At 45.6% G+C, this 26,692-nt stretch overlaps 1 protein-coding gene across 1 annotated transcript in view; it reads right to left on the bottom strand.

Moving 5' to 3' along the window:
• CFDP1 (craniofacial development protein 1) overlaps positions 1–26,692 on the bottom strand; it is an 83,746-nt gene that overhangs the window by 53,727 nt on the left and 3,327 nt on the right. The window contains exons 2-5 of the mRNA XM_055146376.1: positions 24,283–24,400; positions 23,603–23,819; positions 21,732–21,859; positions 12,478–12,597 (exon numbers count right to left, since the gene is read on the bottom strand). Of these exons, the coding sequence (XP_055002351.1) occupies positions 12,478–12,597; positions 21,732–21,859; positions 23,603–23,819; positions 24,283–24,400 (583 nt within the window). The remainder of the gene's footprint in view (positions 1–12,477; positions 12,598–21,731; positions 21,860–23,602; positions 23,820–24,282; positions 24,401–26,692) is intronic.

The raw sequence follows: 26,692 nt of genomic DNA, 5'->3' as shown, positions 1-26,692 counted from the left end.
AGGAATAACCCCTGAGCAATGCTAGGTGTGACCCAAAAAAGGGGGAAAAATTAATTAAATAAATAAATTAATTAAAAAAAAAGAAAGAAAAGAGACCAAGATGGAGTGCTTCGCACATAATGCTGCCTGGGTTGTTCCGATTCTCATTCAGGTCTGACAGTGCTGGTCATACACTACCTAGCCTGACAGAAAACTCTTTTTCTCCTTTGCTTTCTTCCACCTCACAAGCAGCTGGGGCTAAAGGACCCCAGCAATTTAAAGCGGAAGCAAACGCAATGCAGGGGTTTCCCCTTTCCATTCTCCAATAAGCAGCTATTGAAACTGAACAGTTCAAGGTCTGGCTAACAATCAGAAAGCTCTGACTTTTTAATAGTCTTACACACCCAGGATTACTATATCTAGAACTGAATACGTGTTCAGAATCTTTCATTTTCTCAATGAGAGAGAAGTACTAGTGCCCCCCACTTTGCATGCTCTCTCTCTCCCCTCCTTCTCTCTCTCTCACACACACAGACACAGTTTAGTCTAGTTTTAAATTATTTCAGTTTAAATGCACCATAGTTTCTCTTAGACAGCAGATTTTGGCAAAAATCAGAGGATGAAACTGAATATATTAAGTATTAAACTTCAGCCTGGATTTGGTCCCTGAAACTGGACACAGCTGCTCAGAAAAATTCCCTAGAGGCCAGAGAGAGATAGCACACTGGGCAGGGCACTTGCCTCATGGAGCTGACCATCTCTGGTATCCTATAAGGTCCTCTGAGCCTCAACAGGAGAGATCCCTGAGCACCGTGAGGACTAAGTCCTGAGCACCACGAGGTGTGGCGCAAACACCAAAGACCAAAAGAAAGGAGAAGAAAGAAGAAAGAAGGAGGAGGAGGAGGAGAATGAGAAGGAGAAGGAGGATTTATTTTAACCCAAACTAAGTAAAATAGTTATATGATATAAATCCTTCCATATAATTTTAGCCTTACATGAAATGGCAATAATATGGCAGTATCAGAATCTGATCAGAACAAAAAAAAAACATGGATTGGTATGCTTAGAACAAATGATATTCTTCATCGATGCTAAACTTTAGCAAAAGTAACTTCCAATATTAAGAAGCTAAGAGAAATGTAGTGTGCAGTGCTTTAAACTATTTGTAATAGTCTAAATTGACTGTCAGTTTCTCTTAGTATTTCAAAACTCAGATTTTTGCCTTAACTTCTAAATGACTGTGAATTAGCTTTTGTGTGTGAGGGGGGAGTGGGCGCACACCAGTAGTACTCAAGGCTCACTCCAGGCTCTGCACTCAGGGATCACTCCTGGGGGGGACTGGGGGACAATACAGGTGCCAAGGAGTGAGCCCAGGTCAGCTGCATGCAAGGCAAGTGGCTACCTGCTGTATTATCTCTCTGGCCCTGAGAGTTCCCTAACTTTGAGGACCTCATGCAGTGAGAAGAATATCTCTGTGACACTCAAACCTTGGTCTGTGCTTATATGTGGAGCGCGTGTGTGGGCAGGTGTAGCTGGGGTCTGAACTCTGACTTGTTCTTTCGGCAACATTGACAAATGCACAAACGTGTACAAGTTTCATTCTTGAGTGGAGGAAGGTCTTTTTCATAAAAATTTTCAAGGGCAGGAAAAAAGTATTTCTATTTTGCTTCCCCCCCTCTTGCACTTCCCTCTCCAGATCTCCAGCAGGGCGGAGTCCCAGCACAGCCTGTCAGTCCCTGCCACATTCCCCAGAGGAGGGAAATTTTCTGCAGGTTATGAAGACCCAGTAAACATCGTGACAGAGGGGAAATCCCCGGTGACTGCTGGGAACGGCGTGGAAGTGCGCCCCACCTCCCTGGCAGTGCCAGCAGGATTCCCTGTATCTGCTTTATTACCCAGCACTCACACTTCCAATTTGCACAAATTATGTGCAAAGGATTATGTAGAATTCTAACTAAAATTTGGGGAAAAAACCTTCATCACTAAAGAAATCATTATTCAAATTAAAGAATAAAAACCATATAGGTTTCTACTGGACCTGGAAAGATGCCTTAGAGAGATTTTGAAGTAAAAATACAAGTTGTAGATTAACACAGTAGGGCCAATTTTTCATTCTGCTGTATACAGGATTATGATATATTAACAGAATATAGGAAGGATTAGCAGAGTTGATACTTAATTAACAACAAACTGCCACTGGGCTTGGGGATGAAGAAACAGGGAGGTGGCAAGACAATGTTCTCCTTTTTTACAGAGAAAAATTAGTGGCAGGGCTAGAGTTGTGCTTGCCCTGTCCAACGCTTCTGGCACCATAGATGCTGGCTTGAGCATTGCCAGGAGTGGGCCATGAACACAGCTGGGTGTGGCCAAAACCAAACAATTATGTGGCAGGACTGCAGGTCAATTTACTTTCCTATTTGCAATAAATAAAGCTTTTGCATCTCAAGGAAAAAAATACAAAGAAAGTATCTTTCGCTTTTTAAGTTCAGTGGTAGACCTGAAAACAAAACGAATTCTAGTAATATACAAGTGTAGAGGCTATAAAATGCACAGAGAAATTTTATACCAAGAGACAAATCGAACCAAGCAAAGAAGAACGGGACGTACTAAAGTACCAGCCCAAGCACTCTAGGTTCCTGGGAGCCTGCCAGGCTAGCAGGAATCTTCCCCGGTGAGTAGCTGCCCTCTTGTGTACATCAGAAGAGTTTAACGTGCACAAAACAATTCATCAATAAGTTAGCACCATAAAGTTAACCAAAACAGTTCTGCTTCATTTTAGAGTGGTTGCGATTCTATTATTAACTGAAGGCCCCCATGTCCTTGTTCCCAAATCAATTTCCTATTATGAATTTCAATAAACCTTATGAATGCCAGAACCTGACCTAGCTATTCTCTTCCCTACAGTTCCAAGAAGCAATTTCCTATTTTACACCCAAAGGGATCTGACAGGAGGGAGGTTTAGGAATATAACAACATAAACCTTTCAAAGTTTGTAATACACGCAGGTGCCCTGCTCTTAAATTCATATATATTTTTTTTGAGCTCACTGGCACTTTAACTCAAGGCCGAGAGCAAAAGGCTGCTCTGCGAAAAGAAGTTCACCTCCTCACGGGATTGTCTAAAAACACTAGAATTAGTTCAACTCCGAGCAATCCTGAAAGCCACTAGGGACACTGCCTACTTTTGTTACAGTATTGTCAAATCTGAATCACGGCAGTTGTTCTATCCTGGTAACTGGAAATGAAAAAAGCTCTTGCTTTGGAAGCAGTATGATATAATAGCAGAATTTGGTTTCTTGATCCAAATGTCAAATATCCCCCAAAGGCCCATCCTCTCCTTCTCCTCAAAAAAAAAAAAAATCTACCTTTGGAGCCAGAGCAATAGTATAGTGTGTTGGGTGTTTACCTTGCATTCAGATGACCTGGGTTTGATCCCCAGCATCCTATATGGTCCCCTGAGCACTGCCAGAAGTGATTCCCGAGTGCAGAGCAGGAATAATCCCTGAGCATCACCTGGTATGACCCAAAAAGTTCTCCCTACCCCTGTTCCCCCCCAACATTTGTACAAATTCTCACCATACAAGGGAAATCTTTAAATAAAGACTTAATTGCAAATCCATTTATTCTGGACCTGTAACTATATACTTAAAAATCAGTTAAGTTTGGGCCAGGAGAAATAGCATCATAGATAAGAAGTTTGCCTTGCACATTGGCTGACCTGGTGGGTTTAAAACATGCTCTCCGGATTCTTGCAGCCATGCATTTTGACTGTGAACTGAGCTACAACCTCGTGCAGCCCGGGGAGAGATTTTTCCCTCTCCACCCCATTTTTCTGAGCGAAAATGGCAGCAGCGGCAGCAACCACGTGGTGAGAACCACCCTCTAAGACCCCTCAACCCGGAGGTAGGACTCTCTTTAGTGACGTAGCCTGTAGGTGGTCCTGGGAGGGGGGGCGTTCCCGGCGTGCCTTCCGCCCAGAGATGACCCGGAGCCATAGCACGAGAAGCAGACCCTCCGCGCCTAAAGACTGTGATCCTGAGGTCTCCTAACCCATTTTGGCACCAGAGCGGATTCTTGCAGCCATCCATTTTGACTGTGAACTGAGCTAAAATATTAGAAACCCAAAACCGTGCGGCCGCACTCAAAGTCTTCACTCTCAGCAATGAAGAGAAATTATTAGATGATGCCTATTCAGCAGGCCTGATTGTTGGGGAAAATTTCCAATCAATAATAGTGAGTTCTGTATGGAAATATGGAATGTACTCAAAGTATATAGAGAATAAAGGGAATATCATTAGCTACTTAGATGGGGGGTGGGGTGGGAGGGGGTGTATTGGGGTTCTTGGTGGTGGAACATGTGCACTGGTGAAGGGATGGGGGTTTAATCAGTATTTGACTGTGACTAAAACCTGAAAGCTTTGTAATTTTTTTCTTTCTTTTTTTCAAAGTGATTCAATAAAATATTTCTTTTAAAAAAAATTTAAAAAAAAGAAAGAAAAAAAAATAAAACATACATGCTCTCATCACTACCAAGAGTGATCCCTGAGCACTGCAGGTGTGGCCCCAAGACAAAAGCAACTAGTATGTGGTAAGATAAAATCAAATAAAACAGAGTACTAACGTCCAGTCTAGGGTTTTCTTGCCCTGGCACAAAGTACATCTCCTGAAGCCGATCAGTAGCAGCAGTTCCACCCTGAAGAGCCTCTTAAACACTATTTCTACATAGGCCTATCCTGGCTCACAGGGCAGCCTGAATACAAGCTGGGCAAGAGTGTCTCCTACTGTCATCCCGAGGGACAGGTAGGATTCACACCTTGCCTAGATTATCTACAGAAACAGCAACAGTTATTATTCCACAGCTCACAGATCACCACCTGTTCACACCTTCACAGCTGACTGATCAACAATTCACAAACATACCTTGAATCATATTCAAAGCGCAGGGGCCAGGAATGTGCTCAAGTGGCAGAACACACCTTGCATGTGCTTGTGAGGTTCTGGGTTCAATTACACACACACACACACACACACACACACACACACACACACACACACACACACACACACGGGGGGGGGGGGCGCGTCATCTTATTTATCTCTTATTTCCATCAAAAGTAATCAAATGGGGGCTGGAGCGATAGCACAGCGGGTAGGGCGTTTGCCTTGCACGTGGCTGACCCAGGTTGATTCCCAGCATCCCATATGGTCCCCTGAGCACCGCCAGCAGTAATAATTCCTGAGTGAAGAGCCAGGAGTAACCCCTGTGCATTGCCGGGTGTGACCCAAAAAGAAAAAAAAAAAAGTAATCAAATGCAGGGCTGGAGAGCTAATACAGCAGGTAAGGTGCTTGCCTAGTGTGCAGCTGACCTGAGTTCAATCCCTGTATGGGCCTCCAAACACCACCAGGAGTGATCCCTGAGTGCAGAGCCAGAAATAAGCCTTGAGCACAAAGTATGATGCAAAAACCAAAAAAGGAAACAAAAACAATGCAAAACAGCTCTCAAAAGTTTTTCCTAAGTTATAAAGTAGAAAGAATACTGAAAAGAACACCACCAGGCCAGGGCTGGCTGGGGGGTAGGAGGCACACCTCCAAATCCCAGTCTCACCACTCAGAAACCCTGGGGCTTCGAGGAGCTCATGGCCCCCCTCTAAGCATCAGCTTCCTGGTCTCGAAGGTGTACAAGGGCAGTGGCTACCTTTTCAAGCGCCTACATGGAGTAAATAAAATCCTGCACATAAAGCACCACTGGTACTTAAACTTGGCAGATAGCCAACAAATAAGAGCGATTTTTTTTTTTATACAGGGTAATAATTGGCCTGGAGTCATAGTACATTGGGTAGGACAATGACCCGGATTCAACCCCTGGCACCCCATATGATCCCTGAGCAATGCCAGGAGTAAGCCCTGAGCCACCAGGTGTGACCCAAAAGCCAAATAAATAATTTTTAAAAATAAAATAAAAGGGAAATAGAGAGATAGTACAGCAGGTAGGGTTCTTGCACCGCACTCAGCCAACCCGGGTTCAATCCCCAGCATCCCATATGGAACCCTGAAAACTACGTGGAGTGAATCGCGAGTACAGAGCCAGGACATCACTGGGTGTGGCCCCCAAACAAAACCAAACCAAAGAGAGGGCAACGTGACTGGGAATGCAGCTCAGGGGAAAGAACGTGCGCCCCCTGCGTGGGGCCCTAGGTGCAAATCCCGACACTAAGCCACCAAGGCCCAGACCTAAGTGGGGGTGTGGGGTCGTCTACTGTGGTCTAGAGTCCAGGCTGTTCACTCAGAGAACAAACCAGTGCAGCAGGAAACGAGGGCGGAGAAGGGGAGCCGGAAACACCTGAGCAGAAGGCCAGGCCGGACACCCAGGACAGGCCCCTGAGCAGGAAGCAGGAGGCCCAGCCGCCCGCCCCGCCCAGTCAGCACTGCTGCGGGGCCAAAGTACAGCAAGCAGCGGGCAGCCTCTCATTTGTAAAGAAAGAGCCATAATCCTGGTGCCTGTTTCAACTCTCCTGATTATAGAAACCGGCCAAATCAAAACAGCAAAGGGCAGATTTGGCCACACACAGTGTGTGTGAGTGCCTGCCTTGGAGGACCCGAAGGGAAGGGAAGGGAAGGGAAGCACCAAGGTTCTGCAACTGAGGGGACCCAGTGCTTTGTAACATGGTGTCAGGAGGAGGACAAAGCTGGCATCACGGAATTTTTTTTCTCCACTATACAAGCTGTCCTATGAAACGCAGGATCCTTAATATCCCTCATCCCGTCCACTACGGGCTGGGGACTCCCCGAGTCACATGGCCACAGAAAGCACTCTCACCACAAATTCTGCGACACCTCCGACGGGCAGCACCACAACCATTGAGAATAACCAAGTTAAATTCAGACATTAGTGGGAAGACCAAGACCGTCTATTTACAAACAGCAGTGAAGCAAGGCCAGGGCAGCCAGCCCAGAAACACGTCCCAAATTACCAGCAAACAGGAAATTTCACTAAGTAGAAAGCTTTAAGCTTAAATTAAAAGGCCAAATTTCTTCTCCTGAATCAAAGAGTTATAAAGGAAAAAAATGCCTTTGCTTTCTTTTTTCAGCTGTGGCTTTTCCTGTGTTCCTGGGCATTACAGTTTCCCACTGACGTCTCTCCCTAGAGCGGGCGCTTACCCAGAGAACTACATACACGCACTTCAAATCCAAACTGTGATGGAAGAAACCCAGGCCCGCAGCCCCCCACTGCTCGCTCCCACGCCAGGATTTCCTTAACAGCTTACTCTCCCACTCGAGAACAGACTGGAGCTGCCGCCGGACCCCACAAGCTCACACCCAGGTGAGTACTTAAGCAAAACAAAAACACAGGCCCACACCCACACCAACATTCGTTCATGACTGTTCACAGAAGCATTATGGTGAAAATGTGGAAACCATCCAGTGAATAGAAACACAAAAAATACAGTCCTAGTATGGACTACTATTGGGTATAAGAGAAATGAAATAGTTATGGATGAACCTGAAGACATGAGAAGTCAAAGAAGCCAGACATGAAGGACAGAGACATGCTTTCAGACACCTGAAGTGTCTACCGAGGCAGAGCTGGGGTGGAGGAAAGGCGGGAATGGAGACTGATGATATTTTAGCAGTGTAATGCAATGAGGAAGTGACTAGTTCCAACTCTGGCAAAGTGTGAGATGCCAACAAATGGTGTAATTTAAATTACTGAATAAATAAAAATAGCTCAATAAAATTTTTTCGTAAGAGAGGGTGAAAGCACAAGCACTTGAAAATTATTAAATTGCCAACATGCCATTCATGTATTCCGTCAAAGAGCTTCACTCAGCCAGAAAACACACAGCCCTGTCTGCCATGCTTACCCACTTTCTTCTAATTATCTAAATGAGTATAATTATTCCCTAAAAATACTACTCCCGAGACTGAATCTTGAAACGGGCTGACTTCCCTCTTTCTCGAAAGCTCACCCCACCCAACAGCCCGACAGGCAGCTCGGACGGGGAAGCCAAGCAGGCACCTCACGAGCTCAGTTTCTTAAGCTTTTTCTGACCATGGGCCTCGCTTTATTCCTGGGTGTGCCCCCACCCCGTTCTGCTGGCTGACCCCTGGAATCGTGCCACACGCCCACCATCCCTTTCTGTCTTTTACACCAGAGGCAGCCTTGGGGTACCCTGAAGGCCCACGGGCAGCCACCTGGCCTCTGGCTGAGCAATGCTGCTCCAGTGCAGCAAACCAGGAGGGGCAAGGGACGCAAGGTCGTGTGTCACATGTCCAAGGCCCTACGTGAAAATCCCAACAAACCGGAGTCGGACTCCTGCCTTCTGGGCTGTGGCGTGGGGTCTCTCTCACTGGATGGCGCTGAGAAAGCCTGTCCCTTCTCCCTGGGGGGCACACAGCAACCTGTTCTATCAATCTGCTCTTCTATCTGCCAAACACACGTCTATGAGGTTTAAGTCTTAACAAAAAGGTTTTTCTGGGGATACCTGAGGGTCCAAGATAACAAAACAACCCTGGAAAAAGTTTTGGTTTTGGCGGTCACATGGTTTTTCTTTTTTTTGGGGGGATAGGACTAGGCCTGGTGGTACTGAGGGCTCACTCCTGGCTCTGTGGTCAGTGATCACTTGCAGCGGGGCTCAGGGGACCACATGGCGTGCCAGGGATCAAACTCGGTCAGTCTCATGCAAGGCGAGTGCCCTCCCCGCCCAGCCCTCCAAGCTCTGGATGGTAATGTTTTGGTGTTTTTCACTGTTATGCTTGATTTCTATGGGATTATTTTCAATCAAGAGGCAACTTAATTGTTAGCTTTAAACAACCTAGGCCAGTGCTGGAGTAAGTAATATATGAATATATGTTGGCTGAACCGAACACAAGAGTAAATTCGGGGTGGAAAGCTAAGCGTCCCTTTACCCACACACACCGGTAGAAGCTGGATGCAAGTGAACTATAGTACAATAGTTTATTTCAAATAAACTGTTTATCTGAAAAGTTTATTTCAGATAAACTATTATACTAAACTTAAAGATGATCTTCTAGGTTTGTTCAGGAATTCAAACTACACGGTACGATACTCTTTCACATACAATTCTGAGGACTTTTACTCAGCAGTAGTGAGGTGAGAGTCGGGTGGGGAACACGAGTGAGAGAGGGTGTGGCCACAGGTGAGAGGAGGACCAAGAGCTGAGAAATCAAAACTAAAGTAATTTACACAATTAGGATAAGCATTGGGCTTCCTACCAGATGCACAGAGTGCTTCTTATCATCTCTGAACCAGGCCTCTAATTAAAACTGGGTGCCTGTGCATCCATTCCCAAAGTACAAACTCTGGCTTTTTATAGCTTAAGCACTGCGCTATTTTAAACATGGAGAGGAAATGCATTTTCAGCTACAAACATTTGCTCCTGTGAATCTGTTCTTATTTGCTAGCAAAGGATGTGGGACAGGATGTTTTACTCTCTTGCTCTGTTTTCCTGAATTGCTTAAATCTGTTTAGAAAGAAGCAAAATAAACAAATAGAGTTTCTGCTGGACAATTTCTATAAACTGAAGCAACTACAAAAATGGCAAAAGTGTGCAAAACTTTTTTACAGTATTAAAATACTTTTCCTAGAATATAAACTGATATCCTGCATATTTTTCTTTGAAAAGACTTCCCACACCATGAACAAACAGCCGGTAGCAGATACTGTCTGTACTGATAAACTATGGCCACTGAGGCCCCCAGAGCAGCTGAATCCCTCTTGGTCACATTTCCCCAAACACACTAACAACTGTAGGAGCCTTTTGGGCTGCATTTCAAATAAACCATTATATGAAACTTAAAGATGATTTTCTAGGTTTGTTCAGAAATTCAAAGCACACAGTACGATACTCTTTTTCTTTTTTTTTTTTTTCTGGCTTTTTGGGTCATACCCGGCGATGCACAGGGGTTACTCCTTGCTCTGCACTCAGGAATTACCCCTGGCAGTGCTCAGGGGACCATATGGGATGCTGGGAATAGAACCCGGGTCGGCCGCATGCAAGGCAAAGGCCCTCCCCGCTGTGCTATCGCTCCAGTCCCCAGTACGATACTCTTTCACATACAACTCTGAGGACTTTTACTCAAGAACTCGACAAACGTAGAGTCCCTTTTACACACATACAGTTATCTTATACATTACACTCAGCTTTCAAAGAAACTGATTTGGATCAAATTTCACTTTATCCCTTTATAAAGGACTGAGTTCTTTAATCCCACTGAAAGATAATTCACTTGAACAGGATTGTCTCTAAGCTACCAGATGTCGCTGGTTAGGAACAGACCGCAGAATCTTCTTCACTCCAGGAGGTGGGATGGCAGTGGAAGAGCAGGGTCAAGCCAGGGCGTCACACAGACGAAGAGCATGTTCTACCCCTGAGCCACTTCTGGGCCCAAGACTCTCTTCCCCATGGCCACTTAACCGGCTCCTTTGAGCATTCTAGGTCCCGACCCTGACTGCAGGCCAGGCCAGCCCAGCCTCGCCTCATCCATGTCAGTTTAGAGAAAATTCCCAGCCCCTGATATCAGTTCACCTGTGCATAGGGACAAAATTCCAAATATCAGTCTTTCTTTGATGAGTATCTGGTCGCAAGAATCTTGGGACTCCAACTTATCAAGGATCCCCAACCCCGGCGTCTTCTCTTAGAGATGTTCCAAGCTCTGGTCCCCACCCCTTCAATGTGCTCCCTAGCTATTAGGGTGCCTGTGCATCCAGGGGGTTTTTTTTGGAGTGGGGGAGTGTGGGGGATTGATGGGCCACACACAGCAGCGTTCAGGGCTTGGTTCTAGGTGCAGAGGTCACTACTAGTGGTGCTCAGACAATCACACGTGGTATCGGGAATTGAAGCCAGTTGCTGCACACAAGGCAAGTACCTTACCCACTGTACTATCTCTCCGACCCCTTCCTGGCATTTTTTTTTACCTTTCTGCATTTAGAGTTGATTAGAGTTGAGCCAAATCTCTCTCCCCTACTGCAACAGTCTATTCCAGTACGCGTCGCAGTTTGAACAAGGGACAGGTGTCTTTTCACCTGCATGCCTTAGTGGTCAATGGAGGGCAATGGCGAGAGAAGGGCAGGGGAGGAAGGGAAATCTGAGTGTTTATTCCCCTGGCAGGCCCCGGGAAGGGTCCACTGCTCAAGGGACAGTCCCAACTGCTGTCTGGAGGCCCATCCAGAGTTTTCTCCACCTGGCTCCGGGGAGCCAGGAGTCCAGCACCAGGACCCCGACCCTGTGCTATGTTTCCCCACTACTCTGAGGAATCAGACTCTCCTCAAAGGGCCTGCCGTGCGGCTGCTGTGAGGCTGCTGTGTGCCTCCTGCAGGATCTCCCTGATACGGATACTGGGTTTGGTTCTTCCTAAGAAAAGCGCGGACACAGAACATACACTGAGATTTCTAGTGATTTTAAGGACCTTGTGAAGCTGGCACTTTCCCCTGCTGTTTCATAATTATAGAAACAGGATTTGTTTCCAAATAATATCTCTAAGAATCAATAAGGGATTATTTTAAGAAGAAATACCCATGGAGAACAGAAGTAGAAATTGTACTGGCTGAAACTAAATATGCTAGAAACCTAAGATAGAGGAAATCTTGCTTTTATTTCCATCTTGTAATTACCCAGAGATCATTTTTATAGCAGCTAAAAAAAAAAACAACCCAAAAAAATAAACTTTTTTTTTTGTGGAGCCACACCCAGCAGTGCCCAGAGTTTACTCTCAGCCCATGCGCTGGGGGATCCCTCCTGGCAGAGCTCAGAAGACCATATGGGGCGCTTGGGATCAGACTCAAGTCTACTGCTTGCCAGGCAGGTGCCTTACCTGCTGTCCTAACTCTGCAGCCTCATAACAAGGGAAGAAATCTTTATTTTCTTCAAAGAAAAGGAACTCTAGTTTTCACCTAAAAAGAATTCAAATAATAGGGGGCTGGAGCAATAGCACAGTGGGTAAAGTGTTTGACTTGCACTCGGCCAACCCGGGTTCGATTCTCAGCATCCCATATGGTCCCCTGAGCACCGCCAAGAGTAATTCCTGAGTGTATAGCCATGAGTAACCCCTGAACATCACCGGGTGTGACCCAAAAAACAAACAAACAAAAAAAGAAATCAAATAATAGAGAAAGGGTAACTGCTTAAGTCCCAGTAAGATGTTAGAAGTGTTTGTAAATCAGCTTTCACCTTTTTATGGTCCTCTGAGGTCACTGCAGGTGGAAATACTCAGTCCAAACCACATTAGACGTTCTGATAAACTGCTGATATTCTCGTTCAAAAAAGTACTTTTTAAATATAGAGACTACTACACATACAGATCCATGGTCAACAATGCAAACCAAGACTTGCTTCAGACTAGAATCAAAATTAAAACCTATGGCTAATTTTCCTTTTCAGCTTCCACTTGGGCAAACACTCGTGAAAAGCAGCAGGGCAGAGCATCTCGTACTGCAACAGCTCCTACTGGGCCAACATGCCAGGCCTGAAGCTTACTCACCCTGACCCAGCGGGCAGCGACGACAGGGCTGAAGGGACAGCAGCCTGTGGCTTTTCTTTCTCATTTTGCTTGAAGAAGGACTTGGCTTCTTTAGAAGTGGCATCCACTTCCTTCGTCACCCTGTGTTAAGGAAGGAGACATGTCAAGGAATGAAGAGAGAGAAATAAGATCCAAGAATACGGAAGAAATGGTAACAAGAATCAATGTGCTTTTTTCAGATTCTGGCTGCAAAGCTTTATGATTAAAATGGACAACAGTTCAGGATAGCATTTATTTCCCTTACAAAATGAAACAACAACGAACGGATGGGCTGGAGTGATAGGAAAGAGGTAAGGTGCTTGCTTTGCATGTGGCCAACAGAAATTTGATCCTCAACATCCCATATGGTTCCCAGGGCCTGCCAGGAGGAACTCCTGAGTGCAGAGCCAGGAGTACCGCCCCCCCAGTATTGTCAGGTGTGGCCCCAAACCAAAAACAAATTAACAAAAACTCAACCACAACAATGAATGTAACATCCCGCTTTCTGAACTCCTGTCCCCTACTCAGTCACAATGAAATGCTCTCTAGAACACATGGCTGAATCACAGCTCACTTCTGGTGGCCAGAAGAAAGGCTGAAAAAGTTTCTCCCTCTGTACCCCACAAAGATCCAAAAGTGGGAATGGGAGAGGGAATATTTGAAGAAAACACTGGCACTATTTCAAGGAGAAAAACAACACACATAAACAACTGGAAATACCCTGCAGAAAGCTCCTCTTTATATTCCCATTTAGACAAGCCAAAAATGAAACACAGCTCCTTGAAATTAGATAAAATGGCATTAAAGTGAAAGTAGGAAAGCTGTATGACCGGAAACCCTTTCAATAACAGGACTGTAAATCACAGTGCCTCAATATAAAAAAGAAAAAAAAATAGAAAAAAATTAGAATTAGACTTAGAATTATCCAGTTTCAAACCTGGAAAGACTACCAAAAACTGATCCTAATAAAGCAAGTAAGAAAATGGATGGTGTCTGAAAATTCAGATAAAGAGTAGAGAATGCCTAATGCTTGCCTCGGCTTGTAAATCAACAACATATAAGGAATCGTGTTTAAATTCCAAGGGCAGGAGTCATAGTACAGCGGGTAGGGCACTTGCCTTGCACTCGGTCGAACTGAGTTCAATCCCCAGCATCACCTATGTTCTCCCAAGCCTGCCAGAAGAAAGCCCTGAGCACCAACAGGTGTGGTCCAGAAACAAAACAAATAAATGATTCACTTGTGTTGCATGCAGCCAACCAGGTTGGGCGCCATCCCTGACACCATATATTGTCCCTGAGTCCCAAGTGCAGGATCAGCTGGCGCCTGAACAACAACAATACAGTAAAAATGGCAGACAAATGATAGGTGAATATCACAAATGTTGTGTGTGTGTGTGTGTGTGTGTGTGTGTGTAGCTTTTGGGCCACAGCTGGTAATGCTCAGGGCTTACTCGTGGTCCAGTGCTCAGGGATCACTCCCGGAGGTGCTCAGCTCTGTGCTCCAGCTCTTTCAACTATCTCCTAGGCCTAGACAATTTGCGTGTGTGTTGGCAGGGTGAGTGGGGGCCACACCTGGCACGGCTTAAGGCTCACTTCCGGCTCTAAACTCAGGGATCACTCCTGGCTGGCTGGAGGGCGGCCAGGAGGACAGGATGACCACATGTGGTGCCAGGGACCAAACCCAAAAAGTGCCTTACTTTGTGTACCATCTCTCCGGCCCGGAAACCAATTTTCTTGTAAGAGCCATCTCACCCGTTACCTCAACCGTCATCCACAAGGGGCTGGAGTGATAATACAGCAGGGAAGGCATCTGCTTTGTATACGGCCAACCCAGACTCAATCCCCGGCACCTAATAAGGTCTCCCAAGCCCCACTAGGAGTGATCCCTGAACTCTACTTTTAATGAACAGGAAGGAAAAATCCAGCTATTAAAAATAAAGGTTGGCTAGTCCGAAAGTAGTGAGTGGTCGCAAGGTCAACCTAAAGTCAACCTGCAGCAAACTATAAACTAAATTAAAAATAAAGGTTGGGGGGCTGGAGCAGTAGCACAGCGGGGAGGGCATTTGACTTGCACGCGGCCAACCAGGTTCAATTCCCAGCATCCCATATGGTCCCCTGAGCACTGCCAGGGGTAATTCCCGAGTGCAGAGCCAGGAGTGACCCCTGTGCATTGCCGGGTGTGACCCAAAAAGCAAATAAATAAATAAAAAAAATAAAATAAAAAATAACTAAAGGTTGGGAGTTGGAACAATGTGTGACTAAAACCTAATCATGAACAACTTTGTAGTTGTGTATCTCATGGTGATATCAATTAAAAAGAAAATCTTCAAAGAGAACTAGTCATTATAATTTACTTCTACTATATCAAGTGGGGCCCCTTACAGGAAAAGGTCCACTATTAATAAACATTAATTCAAGTATTATCATTTTAACTTCATTTTCACTTACTCAAAACTTCCTGAGAAATCTTTATTTAGCCACAAAATTTCCATGACTTGTCTTTTCCATTTAGGAAAGGTTTAGCTAACTGACTGGACTGGTTATGTGATGATGAAGAAGGAAAAAAACCTTTTTTTCCCCTCATTCCCCCAAGACTATTAAGCTACATAAGCTACATATTTTTCAATGAAGAAAAAAAATAAAGCAATAAGATCCTTCTTGTTTGTTTTGCTTTTGTTTCTGGGCCACAACTGGCAGTGTCAGGGCTTACTCCTGGCTCTGCACTCAGAGACCGCTTCTGGAGGGCTCGGGGAACTCTATAGGATGCTGGCGGTTGAAGCCGGGTGCCCACATGCAAGGCAAACACCCTCCCAACTGTACTATCACTCCACACCAGCAATAAGGTCTTTCAACACAGAAAACTGGGCACTGATGGGGTAGCATAGCCAGTAAGGCCTTGTCTTGCACAGAGCAGACAGGAATTGGATCCCTAGAACCACACTTGGCCCCTAAGCCCCCAGCAGTGATCCCCATGCACTACCAGGGTGACCCCAAAACAAACAAAAAGAGAAATCACAAATACCTCATGTTAACATTATCTTACAAATTTATCCCACTCATCAATAGCTCTTTCTCATGTTTCTTTACTATTGTTTTTTGTTTTGGGGCTATATCCCGTGATGCTAACCAGTTCCTCCTGGCTTGGCACTACTCAGGAATCACTCCTGGCAGTGCTCAGGGGTCCATATTAAAACCTGGGTAGGTTGCATGCAAGGGAAGCATCCTGTACTAGCTCTGGCTCATCCTTCTCACATTTCTTAAGATGTAGCAATGCTCATAACTTGATGGGGGAAAAGAAAGAGAAAAACCACAACAGAATGACATCAAAAGAATAAAAATATTTTCAATTCACACACTGATGGTCCATCAAAAGGTAGTTCTCCCTGACAATGCCGGAGAGATACCACAGTGAACAGGACGCTGATAACCTGGGCTTGATCCCGAGAACTACATAATGATCCCCCAAGTACCACCAGGAGTTTAAGTACAAAGAAATTAAATCAGACATCAAACATTTTCAATTTTCCTTTAGGAGGAAGGCATTCTAGGGAACTTCTGCTTGTCCTATTAAGAGATCTCTGCAATGTATTTTTTTTTTTTAAGTTATAAGCATATCTTACTTCTGAATACAAAATAGGAAACAAATGGTGTTTGGCCACTTGCAACTTGTATTTCTTGATTTGTGTTAGACTCGGTGCTGCCCTCTTGTGACAAATGGTAAAAATTTCAGGCTCCAAGAAGACTCACCCAGTTATTTTCCAGTCCCTTGGCTTAGAGAAAACAACTAGGGCGGCACAGTGGGCAGGGCTTTTACCTTGCATGCTGCCAACCCGGGGTCGATGCCTGGCACTCCCTATGGCTCCCCCAGTCCTCCAGGGGTAAGCTCTGAGTACCACTAGGTGGCTGGCCAGCGCTTTCCTCTCCGAAGTTTTTACAAGTGCAAAGGAGGGCTTGAATATACCAAGGCAGAAGCGCCCGCCTGCCAGGGAGCAGCTCCAGCTAATCCCCGGCGCTCACCCACAGCACCAGTCTCTAGGCTCTGAATTCTGGAGCCCGCTAGCCCCCAAAGCCTCCAGGGTGTGCCGTCCTGGTGACAACTCTCGATGTGGGAGTGCCACAGCCAGAGGACAAGCCACAGCCAGCATGGATGAGAGGACTACAAGGGAAATGCGAACTCCTGGCAAGCAGCACAGCCAAAAGTGTGCGACAACCCACCCCCAGTCATGAAACAATAACGAAGGGGAGAAAATAAAAAGATAAACTGTTTAGTTATTCAGCCAACTATGTTTCTAACAGCAACAAGTTCACTAATTTAACTTTACCGGGAAATATGATTGCCCGTTTTATGGGAAGTTAATTAGTTTAACTTTTTCTGTAGCAAGAATGCTAAACTTATAAAGCATCTTTCATATATATGGGAAATAATGCAAACAAAGACAGGCTTAATTTTAAACATGAGGGCCAGAGAGATAGTACTGAAGTGAGGGCACCTGCTTTGGACATAGCCAACCCTGATTTGATCCCCTGCAAAACTTCCCCTAAGTACCGTGGAACGGTCCCAGAACACTGCCAGGTGTGACCTCTCTGGGAGTCCTATTAGTGTATCAATATTTTTAGTACTGTATCCTAGAATTTCTAAACTATGAAGATATGCCATCTGTGCTCTGCTGCCCTTTATTAACAATTCAGTAGTTTACAGTGTGATTTCTGGTAGCACTAAATACATAACCAAGGGGCCAGAGATATAGTTTGCAAGGCTGAGGACTCTATATGTTAGGCCAAACTGGATCCCTAACACCTCAAGGACCCCAAACTACTGCTGGAGTAACCCCTAGAGTAGGCTTGGGAGAGAATGACAAAATCATGTAACCAATTCACATTATAAAGAGGTACTTAACAAAACACCAAGATAACTAATTACAATCGTATTGGAGGGGTGGGGGTGGAGGGCACACCTGGCTATGCTCAGGGCTTACTCCTGGCTCTGTGCTCAGGGATCACTCCTGGCAGTGCTCAGGGAACCATATAGAGTGCTAGGGATCAAACCCAAGTCAGCCAGCAAGTTCCTTACCTGCTGTACTATCTCTGTGGTCCCGATTTTTTGGGTTTGGGGCCATCCCTGACAGTGCTCTACTGCTAATTGCTTGGGGGTCACTCCTGGTGGTAGTCGGAGGAACAAATCTAGTGCTAGAGGATGTACCTGGGCCTTCTCCAGGCAAAGCATGCACTAGGCTGGAGATCTCCGAAAGAGTGCCTCAGTTTAATCACCACTAACAGTGTTTTGATAGGAAGCACCAAGGAAGGCAAAGTATTACCTACTTTGCTCCAGAGTTGTCTAAAGTGATTAGTATGAAGAAACAAAGCAACAATCCAAACTGAGGGACTTTCTGAGATGCAAATGAATTTAAAAATATACATATATCAAGGAAATATTTAAAAGGCTTTAAAAAAAAACTAAGGAGCTGGAGAGAAGGTACAGAGGTTATGGCACTTGCCTTGCATGAGACCATCTTAGGTTCAATCCCTGACACCACACACAGTCCCCCAAATACTACCCAAAATGATCCCTGAGCACCACAGGGTATGGGCCCCTTCACCAAAAACAAAAAACGAAACAAAACAAAAACAACAAAAACCAAAAAATGAAAACAAAAACAACCTGAAACAAAAAAAGATTCTAATTTCAAGGAGACTAAAACTAAGAGCAGAATAATCTTGGCTTGAATACTGGATTAAATATTGGACCAATGTGATCAAATATAAGCATCTATCTTTATGAATTTTTTAAAATGGTCATTTTAGTTAAACAAGTGAGACTGAAAATGTACAGCTTGGGCTGGAGCAATAGCACAGCGGGTAGGGCGTTTGCCTTGCACGCGGCTGACCCGGGTTCGATTCCCAGCATCCCATATGGTCCCCTGAGCACCGCCAGGGGTAATTCCTGAGTGCAGAGCCAGGAATAACCCCTGTGCATCGCTGGGTATGATCCAAAAAGAAAAAAAAAAAGAAAATGTACAGCTTAAAACTAGCAACCAAATTAAGGGCTGGAGAGATAGTACAATGGGCGGGGCACTTGCCTTACATGTGGCTGATCTGAGTCCCCAGCAGCCCCTATGGTCCCCCAAGCACCGCCAGATGTAATTTAGGAGCAATTTCTGAGCTCAGAGTCAGGAGTAAACTCTGAACATCGTCAAGTGTAACCTGCAAGCAGAAAAACCCCTAGTCTTTTCTTTTTTGAGGGGAGGGGGCAGGGGAAAGCTTGAAACCATATCCAGGGTAGTCAGAGATCAATCACTCCTGGCAGGCTTGGGAGGCCGGAGATTGAACCCGGGTCAGCCACATGCAAGGCAAGCACCTTACCTGCTGTACTATCTCTCCAATCCAGAAAATCTTTTCCAAATGCAGCAATAGCAAACCACAGCATAACAGAAGTGATTCCAAAGAAACGAAGGCCAACTCAGGTTAACAGCCTTCATTCTGATTCCTCAGGACTCGGTTTCATTTTTGGTCATGCAGTGCTAAAAACAGCAAGTTGTCTGCAGGTGTCTAGGCAAACAAAGTAATGAATCCCTCAAAACTCTGGTGGTAATTATACATAAAGCAACTTAAGTTCAGTATCAGAAGAATTCTTTGAAAGAGTAATACTAGGGGGCTGGAGCGATAGCACAGCAGGTAGGGAGGGCGTTTGCCTTGCATGCGGCCGACCCGGGTTCGAATCCCAGCATCCCATACGGTCCCCTGAGCACCGCCAGGAGTAATTCCTGAGTGTAGAACCAGGAGTAAGCCCTGTGCATCGCCGGTGTGACCCAAAAAGCAAAAAAAAAAAAAAAAAAAAAAGAGAGAGAGAGTGAAAGAGTAATACTAAACTTAAAGACAAATAAAAACCCAACATATTAAAATTAGTGTACTGTGGCCTTAGAATGCAGAAAAAGCAGAACTTCTGTCTTCCTTTTTCTTTAGGGGCTGGGGCTGCACTGAGCAACACTCAGGGCTTACTCCTGGCGGTTGGTTGAGGTACCACATGCAGTGCCAGTTGTTGACCACATGAAAGGCAAGTGCCTAACCTCTATACTATCTCTGACACCTCTATACTATCTCTGACCCCAGAATCTATAACTGTTACCTGGCAAAGGAGCTATTGACATTAAAGAGTAGGAGAATAGACTGCAAAGGGGCATGAAGAAACTTTTAGGATGATGGATATTTACTCTCTTCATTTGGAGTGATAGTTTCACAGGCACGCGGCTTACTTGGGTTGATTCTTCTACCCCTCTCAGAGAGCCCGGCAAGCTACCGAGTATCCCGCCCGCACAGCAGAGCCTGGCAAGCTACCCGTGGCTTATTTGATATGCCAAAACAGTAACAACAAGTCTCACAATGGAGATGTTACTGGTGCCCGCTCCAGCAAATCAACGAGCAATGGGAAGACAGTGACAGTGACTTAAAAAAAAAAAAAAGAACCTAACAAGGCATAAATAAAAGACTATCAAAGAAGTCTACTGGAAAATACTGGCAAATCTATACCCACAGAGGGTGGTTAAGTATATTCAACTTGAAGAATTCAGGATCAGGCTTACGACCATGAAAACCATAGTATAGTATAGTACAAAAGCTTGTTTAATGCAGCTGGAAGAATGCCAAATATTGCGAACATAATTATTTTTGTATATGAGTGAATTCAACAAGAGGGCAACACGTGGGTCAGTTTCTTGATGACAAACATAACTGACATTGATCTCTATAGTATCACACTGACAACAAATGTGATTAAATACTGCAGTAGTATTTCCAATGATGCAGCTACAAAGCATATTAAAAAGTTTGGGCTAAGATACAAACTGCTTCCTTCAACAAAATAACCTTGATACCGAAAAATTTTTTTAAAACACTGTCCTTAGTGTAGTAATAAAAACCATGGGGGCCTGGAGCAATAGTACAGCAGTTAAGGCCCTTGCCTGCACACGGCCAACATGGTTCGATCCCTGGCCTCCAATATGGTCTCCGAGCACTGCCAGGAGTGATTCCCGAGGGCAGAGACAGGAGTAACCCCTAAGGATCATCAGATGTGGCCCCGAAACCAAAAGGCTAATAGTAATAGTGAATCATGCAAAGATGATTTTGGGAAGGGGAACAACTCCTAAGCAGTGCTCTGGAGGCCTCAGGAGCACCAGGGACAATTCTCAGGCAACCAGAGGCCCAGGCCACCATACTGATGCTAAGTGTCTCTGGTGCTGCATCCTGGAGGCCTGGGAGACCATGTGGCATCAGGACTTGAAACCAGGCCAGGCACGTACAAAACACGCAACCTAATCGCTGTGCAAGCTCCTGGCCTACACTCTACTTACATTTGATTTCTTTGGTTTTGGGGTAGTGCTCAAAAACTACAGTGCTTAGGGCTTATTCCCATCTCTGCGCTCAAGATATCAAGCTCGGTGAGTTCAGGGAACTATACGGGATATGGAGATCAAACCCGGGTCGACCGCATGCAAGACAAGCACCCGACCTTCAGTACTATCTCTCTAGCCTCCAAGAAAAATCCTAATGTTTTTTTCAACTCTTTTGTGAGAATTTTAGGGTTTTGGGGGGCCACTCCCGGCTATGCTCAAGGATCGATGCTGGTGGTGCTCGGGACTGAAGCAGGGTCGGCTGTGTGCAGGGCAAGCCCCTTCACCTCTGTACTCTCTCCAGTCCAGGCCACGATTCTTTTTTTTTTTTTTGCTTTTTTTGGGTCACACCCGGAAATGCACAGGGGTTACTCCTGGCTCTGCACTCAGGAATCACCCCTGGCAGTGCTCAGGGGGGACCATATGGGATGCTGGGATTCGAACCTGGGTTGGCCGCGTGCAAGGCAAACGCCCTACCCGCTGTGCTATTCCTTCAGCCCCCAGCCCACGAGTCTTACTTGACTTCAGAGGTTTCAACAGCGTTCACACTTTCTGGGGAAGGTAAGCAGAAAGCATGGCAATGCATTGAAGCAAATACTCCGCCTTACACTCACTCATTTCTCTTTGGCTAATCACTTCATCGTACTCTCAACTACAGTAACCCGGGAAAGGACTTTCTCATGTTCCCTGATAATTCACAGAGCCAATGTATTCCTCGAGCTCAAGTATAATCTTGTAAAATTATAGGCTGGGATGAGGACAGAAGCGTAGAGCCATTCAGGGAGAAATATTCTAAAACAATACTCTATTTTCTTGAATAACTAGTATCGAATTGTGCAGAAGCCATCTTACCTCACTTCTTCCCCAGCAAAATCAAACACCTTGGTGATTTTAACTTTTTCTGTTTCTTTAGGTTTCTCTAGGTCTTCTGCTTTGACCAACACTTTGCCTGAACTTGTCTCTTCAGTCTCATTTTCTCTCTATAAAAGAAAGAATTAGAGGCTTAAGTGATAACACAGCAGGTAAGCACTTGCCTTACATGCAGCTGACGCAGGTTCCATCTTCCGGCAACCCATGTGGTCCACCCCTGCCCCCAGCTCTGCCAGGACTAAGCCCTGAGCACTGCCCAGTGTGCTCCCCTACCTCCCCAACAAAAACAAAACAAAAAAGTTACTCTTCGGGCCAGAGACATGGTACAGTGGGTAAGGAAACTACCTTGCATGCAGCTGACCTGGGTTCTGTCCCCAGCACCACATACAGTCTCCTGAGCACTGCCAGGAGTAATTCTTGAGTATAGAGCCAGGAATAATCCTTGAGCATCGCCAGATCTGTTCCCCCCGCCCCCACCCCCTTAAAAAAAAAAAAAGAATTATAACGATGAATCCTATAAGGTGCTTGCCTTGCAGGCAACCAACCCATATTCACTCCCCAGTACTGCATGGTCCTGTCATTGACAGAGTGACTCCCTAAGCATTGTGTGACCACCCCCCAAAAGTACCAAACCACCACAGTGTTTGAAGTGTTTGGGGTGGGTTAGGGTCAGGCATGGAGGATAAACCAATCAGTACTCAGGGCTTTCTCCTGGGTCAGCAGCCACAACTGGCAGAGCTTGGGGACCATGTGTGGTGTCAGAGATGGAACCCTGACCGGCTACATACAAAGCAAGAGCCCCCTTGGGGCTGGAGCGATAGTACAGTGGGTAGGGTTTTCCCTTGCACAAGGCCGATCCAGGTTCGATCCTTGGCATCCCATAGGTTCCTCCAAGCACTGCCAGGATGATTCCTGAGTGCAGAGCCAGGAGTAACCCCTGTGCATAGCTGGGTATGACCCAAAAAAAAAAAAAAAAAAACATAAACAAACAAAAAACCCAAAGCAAGTGCCCCACCTGCTTACTTTGCCTCTGGTCCCAAGGGCCATTTCTAAATACTGCATCTCCAAACAGTTAAAGATCTATTTTAGTAATAAAGACTTAGTTCTCCCACCAGAAAGAATACTTTGCTTTTCATTTGGTAAAGTTATCATCAAAAACATCTAGTCTGGTAGCTGGAGAGTACAGTGGGTAGGGCTTATGCCCCATATACAGCTGACCCTGGTTCGATCCCTGGCATCCCATTTGGTTCCCCAAGCCAAGCCAGAAGTAATCCCTGAGTGCAAAGCCAGAAGTAATCCCTGAGTACTACGAGGTATAGCCCAACAAGAAAAGGGGGGGAAAAAAGGGCATCAAGTCTCTCTCTGCTGTGAGATACAGATCTCAGATTCTAAGAAAATCTACCTAGGGCCCAAAGTAATAATAGCACAGTGGTTTTGAATGCCTTGGCCTGCAGTACATAGTTAAGTTCGATTCCGGGGGCCACCACATGCACCAAAATCAATGTTGGCAGCTCTGCTATCCCTGAGTCCCACCACTGCAAGCGATTTCCAGTCACACATGAACTCAGACTAAGTACCACAACACAGAGATCCCCACACCTGTACAGTGCCGCTCTACAGGCAGTGACTGTGACCACTCAAGAGTGGTGGACACCAAGGCTCAGGGCCGGGGTAGAGCTCAGTGGGCTGGACGGCAGGCTTGGCACGCAGGAGTCCCAGGTTCATCCCAGGCACCCATGCTTCCCTGATCACCAAGTGATCCCCAAGAACTCGGGGTGTGCCCCAAACAACAACAAAAATCAAACATTGGGTATTTCTGGAGACATACCCCTCACAATCCTCTATCAACTTACTTGACCTTGTGTGCTGGGGGTCACCTTTGGTTTGGGTCCGACATCGTTGAGGAAGCTGGCCCACAGTTCATCCTCCTTCTTCTTTCTTGCATCCTCTGACCCCGTGCCCTTCTCCTGCTCTTCAACTGTCTCTTCCTCCTCACTGCTGCTTCCTTCCGATTCCTCATTGGCATCTTCCTCTTCCTCCTCCAGCAAGAGTCCACCTTGTTTTCTCTTTCTAATCACCAAAGGCCACAAGGAAACCAGGAAAAACCACGCAGACATGATTTCAGTTATCCCTTCAATTCCCAACAAAATGCTGAAGCCCTCATTAAATCTGGGGTTAACTGATTAATACATACATGGGGGGGGGGGGAACAGGCTGTGGCAGGGGAGGATGGGGTGGGGAGACGGGGAAATTGGGAGGGAGGAACTGAGTCCTTCTAGTTAACATTCCTCCCATTAGAATCAAGATAGTGCTGGGGCTGGAGAGTTAGTACAGGGACTAAGGCACTTGAGTCCCGGCACCACGTATGCTATCCCAAGCACAGAGCAGCATGAAGGAGACCGCACGTTTGAGATCGGCACTGCAAGTTCCCCCAAGAAAGTCAGGAGTGACCCCACAAACACAAAGTCAAGAATAGCCTCAGAGGCAGGGAAAGCAACCCTGACCCCTTCCGAGGTCCCGAGGGTGGCATCACCTGGCCGGAATGCTCTGAGCTTTCCTTTTTTTCCCTTTGGTTTTTTGTGTCTGTTCTTCACTGTCCACTTCATCTTCCTTCACTAATTCATTTACATCATCTTCACTATACTCTCCACCTGAAATCACAAAATAAGGTGGTCATACAAGAGGCATAAAGCTTTTTTACAACAAGGTAAGACATTTTCATTATGAAAAAGGATTTTATGGGGCCAGAGCGACAGCACAGCAGGTAAAGTGCTTGCCTTGTATGCAGTACAGTTTGATCCCTGGCATCCCACACGGTCCCCCGAGCACTGCCAGAAGTGATTCCTGAGTGCAGACCTGGAATAACTCCTGAGCAATGCCTGGTGTGACCCCAAAACAAAACACACCAAAAAATTTTGTTTGTTTAAAAGAATTTTACATAAGAGAATATTTTCTTTAAAAATCTAGGACCAGAGAAACAGTACGTTAAGTAGGTGTTTCCCTTGCACTGGCCCATCAAGCTCAACCCCTGACAATGCATATTGTCAGTCTCATGCATGAAGGAACCGGCAGAAGAACCCAGGTGTGTGGGACCTGGGGCCGAGACCTCCAAACCTGTTCGGATCAGGACTGGGCCTCTTCTGCCCAGATTCCTCATTTTTCAGTAGCTAGGCGGTCACACCCAGGGACTGCCCCCACCCCCAATCCCATCAACGGCCAACAACCAAAGACTTTAAAACCAAGCTCCCGGAAGCACACAGCCTCAAAGCAGCCACTCGGTATCTTATAACCTCGTTTTCCCTCTGGAAGAACCTGGCAAGTTACCGAGAGTTTCCTGCCCCCATAGGAGAGCTTCGCAAACTCCCCATGGCGTATTTAAATGCCAAAAAAGTAACAGTGATGGGTCTCATTCCCCTGACCCTGAAAGAGCCTCCAATGCAGCATCCTTGGGAAGGACAAGTAAAGAGAGGCTTCTAAAATCTCAGGGCTAGGACAAATGGAGACGTTACTGAGACCGCTTGAGAAATTCAACAATCAACCGGATGATGATGATGATGATGATGATGATGATGATGATGATGATAAAGCCCTGGGCAGAACCAGGGGACCCAATTCCCCACTCCCCAGAAAGAAAAGTTTGGAGTACTTTTCTTCCAAGAAAAATATGATAAATGAAAATACATATAACATCATGAAAAACAAGAAAGCATCAGGAATAAAGACTCTACCAACTTCCAGAGACAGATATCATATAAATGAGCAGATATGAACAACAAAACAGGCGTCTTAAAAAACAACAACAGGGGCTGGAGTGATAGCACAGCAGATAGGGCGTGTGCAGACCCAGGTTCGATTCCCAGCATCCCATATGGTCCCCCAAGCATTGCCAGGAGTAATTCCTGAGAGCAGAGCCAGGAGTAATCCCTGAGCATCACCAGGTATGACCCAAAAAGAAAAAAAAAAAAAAGATACATGGTTGTAGAAAGTGATAAGCAAAACCCTTTAAGTTCATATAGAAAAGTTTGCCTAGGGGCTGGAGCGATAGCACAGCGGGTAGGGCATTTGCCTTGCACCGGCTGACCCAGGTTCGATTCCCAGCATCCCATATGGTCCCCTGAGCACCGCCAGGGGTAATTCCTGAGTGCAGAGCCAGGAGTAACCCCTGTGCATCGCTGGGCGTGTCCCAAAAAGCAAAAATTAAAAAAAAAAGTATTGCCTATTACCATAGATTCTGGAATGATTATAGAATATTGACAGGACAGAATTATGGACCTAAGAAATTATCAATCACATCTCAGGGCAATGTGGCTTTTAGACATTCAAGTGCTCAATAAAGTGTTATTCCCATCTTCTACAGGAGATACTTTTTACTCATTTTACTCTCATTTTGGCGACACTCAAGGCCAGGGGTAACTGAGTACTAGCTTTCTTGTCTTGTGTATGTGAGATCCTGAATTTGACCAGTGGCATCACAAAGAGAAGGGAAAAAATTATCTCAAGTATTGATAATGCGTTGTTTTGCCAGGGACAGAGCTCAGTAGCAGAACCTTTGGCGTCCATGTTTGACACCCTGGGTTAAAGAGGCACCACCAAATTCAGAAAAAAAGGATCATCTTGGTGGAATCCAAGAGATACAAATAAAAAATCCAACAAAGAAGACAGAGAAAGGGTGTAATCTGTTTAAAGGGTGTATTAAACAGATGGTAAGGCTTTAGGGATATCACTAGTAAAATCAAGACAAACCTGAGCAGACCAGAAGCACTTGGACTTAGAGCCCAAAGGGAGAATTCTTGCAATTAGACTGAGTGCAGAGGGATTAAGACACTTGCCTGACCTGGGGTGGGAGTGAGGAGTGACCCTAGCACCTCTGAATGTGATCTAACAACCAGCCCCTGCCACCACACACGGAAAATAAACCCAAAGTGGGAGCACTTGATAACCTT

The sequence above is a fragment of the Sorex araneus genome, chromosome 8, assembly GCF_027595985.1.
Source record: "Sorex araneus isolate mSorAra2 chromosome 8, mSorAra2.pri, whole genome shotgun sequence".
NCBI lineage: Eukaryota > Metazoa > Chordata > Mammalia > Eulipotyphla > Soricidae > Sorex > Sorex araneus.
Note: the sequence above shows the minus strand (reverse complement) of the source record. Positions and strands in the feature narration are given on the sequence as shown.